At 34.8% G+C, this 9,412-nt stretch overlaps 1 protein-coding gene across 1 annotated transcript in view; it reads left to right on the top strand.

Annotated features, from left to right (window-relative positions):
- The window catches only part of FANCM (FA complementation group M), a 99,456-nt gene that overhangs the window by 9,363 nt on the left and 80,681 nt on the right, over nt 1-9,412 (top strand). Inside the window, exons 4-7 of the mRNA XM_042782221.1 lie at nt 5,323-5,481; nt 6,336-6,467; nt 8,604-8,736; nt 9,066-9,191. Of these exons, the coding sequence (XP_042638155.1) occupies nt 5,323-5,481; nt 6,336-6,467; nt 8,604-8,736; nt 9,066-9,191 (550 nt within the window). The remainder of the gene's footprint in view (nt 1-5,322; nt 5,482-6,335; nt 6,468-8,603; nt 8,737-9,065; nt 9,192-9,412) is intronic.

Below are 9,412 nucleotides of genomic sequence, written 5' to 3'. Positions count from 1 at the left end.
TCATTTTCTATACAGCAGTTCATACACGTTTTCTTTCATGACGTTGACTGCAATACTCACAATGTAACAACTCTTTTCCCACTTTCTCCTTGTAGTTATCTCTTCCCTGTGTCCTTCTTTCATATGTATTCCTGCCCTCTAAGCTATCTCCCTGTGCAAATACTGCTCTTCTAATCTCCCATGATTGATTCTTCTAAGGAATATATCTACCTGGGGTAAATGTTCACCTTGTATGCCTGTCTGTTGTTTGGCTGGAAGCCACGGGAGTGAGTTAAATTCCAGTCCTGAAGGGTGACTCGGGGGTTTCACCAGTCTCATCAGACCAGTAAGCCTGGTCTTTTTTATGGCAGGTACATTTTTTCAATAACATAAATGATGATTATGCACATGGACCTTGCCAGGTAGAATACACAGGAATCAAAGAGACTACATCAGTGGAAAGAGACAAAAAGCTCAGTATCATTGGTCAGAACAAGACCAGGGCCAACTGTGGAACAGATCATCTGTTGCTCGTATGCAAGTTTTAGTAGAAGCTGAAGAAAATTAAAATAATTCCAGGAGAGCCAAAATACAACCTGGAATATACCCTACCTGAATTGAGATACCACTTGAAAAGCAGATTTGACACATTGAACACCACTAACCTAAGATAAGACGAGTGTGGGATGACATCAAGAGCATCATACATGAAAAAGCAAAACATCATTAAAAAGACAGGAAAGAAAGACAAGACCAACACAGATGTCAGAACAGACTCTGAAACTTGCTCTCAAATGGAGAATAGCTAAAGTGAATGGAAGAAATTATGAAGTAAAAGAGCTGCACAGAAAATTTCAAAGGACAGTTTAAGAAGACAAAGTAAAGTATTATAATGAAATGTGCAAGGACCTGGAGTTAGAAAAGCAAAGGGTAAGAACATGCCAGTATTTCTCAAGCTGAAAGAACTGAAGTAAAAATTCAAGCCTCAAGTTGGAATATTGAAGGATTCTATGGGCAAAATATTGAACAATGCAGGAAGCATCAAAAACGATGGAAGAAATACACAGAGTTAGTGTAGCAAACGGAATTGGTTGATATTTAACCATTTGAGGAGGTAGCATATAATCAAGAACTGATGGTATTGAAAGATGAAGTCTAAGGTATACTGAAAGAATTGGTGAAAAAAAGGCTCTAGGAATTTATGATAAAACCAATGAGATGTTTCAACAAACAGATGAAACTGCAAGCGCTCATTTATGCCAAAAAATTTGTAAGATAAGCTCCTAGCCAACCAATTGGAAGAGATCCATATTTGTGCCCATCCCAAAGAAAGTGATCCAACAGAATGAGGTAGTTATTGAACAATACCAGTAATACCACACGCAAGTAAAATTTTGCTGAGAATAATTTAAAAAATGGATGCAGCAGTACATAGACAGGGAACTGCCAGAAAGCAAGCTGGATTCAGAAGAGGACATGGAACAAGGAATATTATTTCTTATATCAGATGGATCTTGGCTGAAAGCAGAGAGTACCATAAAGATGTTTACCTGTATTTTATTGACTATGTGAAGACCTTTGATTGTGTGGATAACAAATTATGGATAACATTGCAAAGAATGGGAATTCCAGAACACTTAATTGTGCTCAGGAGGAACTTGTACATAGACCAAGAGGCTATCATCAAATAGGACAAAGAGGATATTGCGTGGTTTAAAATCAGGAAAGGTGTGTGTCAGGTTTGTGTCCTTTCACCATACTTATTCAGTCTGTATGCTGAGCAGATAATCAGAGAAGCTGAACTCTATGAAGAAGAAAGTGGCATCAAGATTGGTGGAAGACTCATTAACTCATTAACCTACAGTGTGCAGCTAAACAGTTTTACTTGAAGCACTCACTGATGAAGATCATAGCCTATAGTCTTCAGTATGGATTACTCCTCAACATAAAGATAACATAAATCCTCATGACTGCACTAATAATAATCATGATAGATGGAGAAAAGATTGACATTGTTAACGATTTCATTTTACATAGATCCACAAGCATGTAAGCGGCAGTCAAGAAATGAAAGGATGAATTGCATTGGGCAGATCTGCTGCAAAATACTTCTTTAAAGCGTTGATGAGCAAAAATGTTACTTTGAAGACTATGGTGCTCCTGACCCAAGCTGTTGTCTTTTCTATTGATTCTTATGCATGGAAAGCTGAACAGTGAATAAGGAAGACCAGAGGAGAGTTGATACATTTGAATTACGGTGTTGGCAAAGAATATTTAATGTAGCATGGATTGCCAGAAGAATGAACAAATATGTCTTGGAAGGAGAACAGCCAGAATACCCTTCAGAAGAAAGAATGGCCAGACTTTGTCTCCTGTGCTTTGGTCATATTATCAGGAGGGACCAGACCCTGAAGAAGAATACTGTGCTTGGTAAAGTAGAAGGTCAGGGAAGAATTGGAAGACCCTCAGTGAGTTGGATTACACAGTGGCTGTAACAATGGGCTCAAGTATAGGACAATTATGAGAATTGTACAGGACTGGGCAGTGTTTCATTCTGTTTGCTGATTATGAGTCGAAACCTACTTGATGGTACCTAACAACAATACCAACAATTAATAACTATCTTACGGGGAGATACTTAGACTCTGTGAAGTATCCTCTTTTTCATCACATTTTGCCTACTAAGTTTTGCATTCACTGATAATTCTTCCTTGCAGAGATTATTTCTGTAGTATTGTTTAATTATTGTTTGCTGTTGCCCTCATTAATATTTGTTAATTAGAATTCTTTTGTAATGAGTGCCTGTCTTTTCTCCCTAATTTATTTGTTTATTCAATTATTTATATCAGTATGGACTAACATATATTTATTCTATTTTGTGAGCTATAATCTAATTTTATCCTTATTTGTTTTGTTGTTCATTTTACCCCAGCTTTGGTCATATTATTCTTTTAGATGGCTCCTATGTCGGGTCTGACTTGACGGCACATTACAACAACAACAACATATGTTTTACACTTGTACCAATGTTTTCATTTTTTTGAGCGCTTTATTTTCTGCATCACAAGATATTTTACACTCATCTAGTATTTTTTCTGTCCTATACCTGGAAGTAACTGTTTATCTAGGAATGGGTAAAAATGCAGGTTTTGAGCCCTGTTCCATGACATTTTGATTTTAGTAGCTCTGAATGGTCTCTTGTATCGGTTAGGGATCCTACTGGATACTTGCTGCGTTAGCTTTCAACTCTGCAAGCAAAGCTGTAAGACTTTGTTCATTCTGTTCATAGCCTTTGCAGTTTTTAGAACTTTCTGTTCTATTTCTGGTCTTGCTGCTCCTCAGTTTAAACATGCACAGTTGTTTTTGGTCATCTTTTAAGTCTCAAGTTACATGTCACCCCTGCTGAAAGATCTACTCTAATAGTATATTTAAAGTCATCTTTTTCTCTCCAGTTATTTTCTTAACAGTCATGATATTTAATTCTTTTCTTACTCATTTGTTGTTTTTATGCCCCACTGGAATATTAGCTACATGAATGTAAGATTATGTCTATCTTGATTGTAGTTATTTTACCAATTCATTACCTGGTATGTGGTCAATACTCAAACACTTGTTAAATAATTATTAAAATTATTAAGGTCTTACTCAGTGTTATAAAATAGTCATAGATAGATTTTGAATGTCTGTGGATCCCACTAACTGTACCCACTGCCATTGAGTTGATTCTGACTCATAGTGACTCTTAAAGGGTTTCCAAGGCTATAAATCTTTATGAAAGCAGACTCCCTTATCTTTTTCCTGCAGAGTGGCTGGTGGGTTCAAACCACCAACCTTTTGATTTGCAGCCCAATTCTTTAACCACAGCTCTACCAGAGCTCCTTCCAGTAACTATAATGCAGTGTATTAGGACTGTGCCAAGTATTGGGAATACAGAGGTGAGTAAGACATGATTTTTGTCTTTATAAGTTTTATTTTTTGTCTGAAACTAGACGTTTCTGATTCAAAATAAAACAAAAGCCTTTTACCTTGCAGCCAAACAACAGACAGGCCTATAAAGTGAACAATAACACTTCGGGAATGTACTCAGAATAATCAACACTTTGAGACCATAAGGGCTGCACTGGCCCAAAAACAAAGTTCAGAAGGCAAAAGGGCAGGAAAAAAGGAGGAATGGAAACTGAGGAAACCAGGGAGGAGGCGGGAATACTGCTGTTATATTGAGGGAATTGCCACTAATGTTGCAATGAAACAAAATGTGTATAAAATTATTGAATGGAAAACTGATTTGCTCTGTAAACTTTCACCCAAACCACAGTTTAAAAAAAACATACTTTTACTTTTTAGATAATTTTGGGATCCCTTTTTCTGTTCTTTCTTTTTTTAATTGTTAATGATCACATTGTCACTACTGTAGTCTTCTGGTACCCAGATTGTTAATATCAACAGGTTGTATGATTTTTCTCTGGTTCCCTAATTTTACAATTAAATTTCTTTATAAACTTTGGGTGATGGCATTTAGTCCCAGAAATATATTCATATCATATATATTGATTTAAATGGAAACTGTCCTATTCATTTATCAATAATTGATTTAGTATAGATCCTATACCCTCAATCTCTAACAAGCCAATTTGTAAAGTATTCCCATGATATATTTGTTTCCTGTAACAGCAATAACACTTCTCTCTGTTTTCCCCACAAAAAGTCAGTGGAAAAAAGTATTTTCCAGTAAATGAGGCTCCAACACTGACTGTATTGTACAACTTTTGGGGAATTTCTGTTTTGCCTGAGTCTTTATAAAATGTTGGTGGAAGGCACATGTATCACTGCCGTTGATTGGTAAATGCAGAACAGGTTTGAGGAATTTTTTGGCATTTACTAGTATTCTTATTTCTTGGATGCTTAACGTAAATGGCTGAGTGGGAGAAAGATGCAGCAAAAGCCTTTTCCCCCTAATGTGTTACTTAGAAGGAGCCTTGGTGGCACAGGGTTAATTGCTTGGCTGCTAATTGGAAGGTTGGTGGCCAAACCCATTAGCTGCTCTGTGGGAGAAAAATGTGGCAATCTGCTTCCATAAGGATTTATAGCCTTGGAAACCCTATGGAACAAACAGTCCTCTTCTGTCCTATAGGGTTGCTGTGAGCCAGAATTGACTTGACAGCAATGGCTTTTTGGTTTTGTGCCACTTTTGATGTGCTTTATAATTTTGTCTGTTTTTTAAAGATATATGATACGAATTTCTAATGCTTCTTTCAAAATTTTACTGCTATTTTATTTCTGGTAGTGACTTAAACAAAAGATTTAACATGTAATGATAGTCACATTTAATTGATTTTTTCATAGGCTGTACAGCAGGTTATTACTAACCTACTAATTGGGAAGATAGAGCTTCGTTCTGAAGATTCTCCAGATATTTTGCCATACTCTCATGAAAGACGAGTTGAAAAGCTTGTTGTTCCCCTTGGTGAAGAACTTAGAGCCATCCAGAAGGCATATATCCAAGTAGGCCATTTTAATCACAATTCAGGGTTTTAATAAGTGAATTAGTAATGTAAATATTTTCGTTAACAGAATCTGGTTGTGAGAATATGCAGTTACCTCATTTTATATCATTAATATGGTGATGATGACGTCTTTGAAATTATAATTTGTGGGATCAGCATCATGTTTTACATATAGCATCATGTTTTACATATACTAGAACCCTATTATCTAAGGGGGAAATACAAAATGAATTTATCATGATTGAAATTATCTGATTTATTTGTTCTTATTGTTGTCTTTATTCTTTGTTTCCCTTTTGAAATGTAAACTATATGAAAGTAGAGACTCCATTGGTCTTAACCACAGTGTCCCCAGCATTTAGGACAATGCTAGATACATAATAAATGCTCAATAAATATTTGTTCAATGAATCAAAGAGTAAAATTAAACATACTCTATACATTTTGATTTATTGAACTGTGTACAAATTTTTACTCTGTAAGACTCTTCTAGACACTCAGGATGCAACACTCTTATCACTGAATGCCAAGGAAGAAACCAATAGCCCTCCTTTCATGGTATTTAAATTATAGGGTGTGTGGAGGGCAAGTAGGGAGGAGGGCCATTAAGAAATAAATATAATGTCTTCCTAAATTATAATTAGATCAAATAATAGCTTGTGCTGATTCTTATGCGGAATGGTATCTAAGGTGTCAAGTACTTTAAAATTTTATTTTTGACTTTGCTGTGTTTACTTAAAAACTTATTTTAAGACAAACTTTTTAATGTGTAACTCATTTTAATATGTAAGGAAATGATTGTATTTGAAAATATGCTTCTTAAAAAAGCTTATATTGTTTTAAAATTTGCAGATTTTGGAAGCATTTGCCAGTTCTTTGATTCAGAGGAATGTTTTGATGAGAAAAGATATCCCCAGCCTTACAAAATATCAGCTAATTCTGGCAAGAGATCAATTTAGGAAAAACCCATCTCCAGATATTGTGGTAGGTATTTCTAAATACATTTTGTTGATAGATTTAATTTTTACTCAGAACCAGGATGAAATGTAGATGATTTAAAAAAAAAAAAAAAGCCTATTTTTAACAATATATATAAAAAATATTAACCCATTAAGAATTCAGATATGGTTTATATTAATTATAAAAGCTTGAAAAAATATAGCAAGAATACCATTTAATGATTTGAATTAAGATGAATTTATCTTAACTTTTAATGAAGAATTTGTCTTTTAGTTTATTTCTAGATTGCAAAGTCACAGGCTCATGAGGAGGTAGGTTCTAACTAACTTTTAGATGCAGAACATTTAGTCTTATTCTTTATACCAGAGGTTAGAGGAAGCATCACATTAAGTGACTTATTTCTAATCTCTGTAGGAAAAATACTTATATGAACTGGAATATATCCTGCAGGCTAGGTACAGAGTTAGAAGAGAAGCTCACAAGCACAGAAAGGCCCTGAGTGTCTCTTTAAGCTGAGAGGGAATCAGTGTACAAAAGAATAGAGGCAATGGGGCAAAGGCATGAAGGAGACATTGAGCCAACCATTTTTCCTGGGATAGAGGATTGAGGAAGTCAGATCTGGTTAATCTAGATTGTGACCACATGGGAGTGAGATTTAAATGTTAGAGTAAGAATTGTGGCCTTTATCCTGTAGCACTTGGGATGACCTCTGTGTGAGCCTTTTTTTTTTTTTAAATGAAATTGCAGTACATTTTATACTAAATTTTATTAATATTGGTAGGAGTTAAGGGCCATTGAAATTTGAAATCCTAAATCTAAACCTGTTGAACTTAATCTTACTGGTGAGGGTTTATTTTGCAGAGAGGTGCTTTGACCCTTTTAGGTAATTAGGGTGCCATTTTAGGGCATTTATCACTATCCTGGAAACATTTAAGATTACTGTCACTGAATACTTATGTTAGGTTGTTGTTGGGTGCCAGTAAGTTGATCTGACTTATAGTGACCCTATGTGACAGAGTAGAACTGTCCTATTGGGTTTTCTTGGATGTAATTTTATGGATGCAGATCATCATGTCTTTTTCTCATGAATGCCCATGTGATACAAACAGGTTAAATGCTATTGAAAGTATGATAAAGGAAAGAATGAAAATAGTGTTTCAATGCTCTTCTTTAGAAACTATCATATCATTTAGGTATACCTGTTTTGTCCTTCTAGAAAAGGAATGTCTACTTCACTTTTCTATGAGAGACAGTAGTGTATAAAGTAATGGTAAAAAGCACATAGACTTTGGGCCAAATTCCCTATGTTCAAATACTAGCTCTAGTACTAACCAGCTGTGATGATGGCTTCCTTCCCTATAAACGGGGCATAAAAATAGTACCTGTCTCTTAGGGATCTTATTAAGATTAAATGAATTTATACAAGTAATGTGTTTAGAACAGTGTCCGGCACTCAGTGCCAGATATTATATGGCATGTATACTTGGTGTTAAATGTTGGTGTTGAACACTTTGATTAAATATTTGTCCTAATCACCAGAAACATTTATGAAGACAGACCATATGGAATTATTTTTTTACTGTATCCTAAATAGCTAGCTTACCAAAACCAAACCAAACTTACTGCCATGGAGTTGGATCTGACTCATAGCGACCCCACCTTAGGTTTCCGGGGCGGTAGTACTACAGAAATAGATTGCCTAGTCTTCCTTCCAAGGAGTGGTTGATGGGTTTGAACTCCCAGGTGCTTAGTAAGTATTTTTAAAAGAACAAATGTATCTGTGTAGTGCCTCAGAAACCCACAGTTGCTATTAGTCAGATATAACTCGATGGCAGTGAGTTTGGTGTTTTTTGGTGAGAGAGAAACAGAATATAACAAATATTTCTCGCCTTGCTCTCTTTAAACTTTCTTTCCTGTCTAGTTAAAGAAAAATTAAATAAAGGGAAAGATTTCATGTGAAAAATATATTGGCACCTTTCCACATATAACATGACATTTATAGAATGGATCAGTTTTAACCAATATAGAAAGGAATAATTATTATGAACATTTCAGTTATATTGCAAATGTTATACTTACTGCTGGCCTGACCAGTTGGGCTAGGAGCAAATATCTCATTTCTTTCTTTGTTTAAATTTGGTGTATGCTTTTGTTTTCTAGGGAATACAACAAGGAATAATTGAGGGAGAGTTTGCTATTTGTATTAGTTTATATCATGGTTATGAATTATTACAGCAAATGGGAATGAGATCATTATATTTATTCCTTTGTGGAATTATGGATGGAGCTAAAGGTAAAGTATGTAAACCTATTTAAAAAAATTTGATAGACATTATTTTGGTTAGAGGCATATAACAGATTTAGATTCCTGAAAAATGTTTTATTTTAAAAAGCAATGGAATAATTATATAACATATGGCCTTGTTTATTTGTTTTTGATAAACTTCAGGGAAAAAAGCAATTCATTAATATATATGTGTATGTGGAACTGAAAATGATGGTTTTCATGTTTAAATTGGAAAAAATTGCATTTATTGCTAACAGATAATTTTTAGATAAATAATTTGATTATTTTAGTTATTAAGTTTACTTATTTGGAAAGCCTTTTCTTCATTTATAAAGGAATGACTCGGGCAAAAAATCAGCTTAGAGGAAATGAAGACTTCATGAAACTCTATAATCATCTAGAGTGCACGTTTGCACATACACGTAGTACTTCAGCAAGTGGTGTTTCTGCCATCCAGAAAGGTCTGGTTTCTCTTTTAAAATGTTATATTGTATCTCTTCAAGATTAATTTTGAAATTTTGCTCCATTATTGCACATGTCTATTTAAAATGCTTAAAGATTTTATTCTTTAAATTACAATTAAATGAGCTAATATGGGAGCTCTGGTAGCATAGTGCCTAAGGCACTTGACTGCTAACCAGAAGGCTGGCAGTTCAAACCCACCAGCCACTCCTCGGAAGGA

This window comes from Orycteropus afer, unplaced genomic scaffold, assembly GCF_000298275.1.
Source record: "Orycteropus afer afer isolate SDZICR_OR568_19922 unplaced genomic scaffold, OryAfe1.0 scaffold00265, whole genome shotgun sequence".
NCBI lineage: Eukaryota > Metazoa > Chordata > Mammalia > Tubulidentata > Orycteropodidae > Orycteropus > Orycteropus afer.
This window is presented reverse-complemented; position numbering and strand designations above follow the sequence as displayed.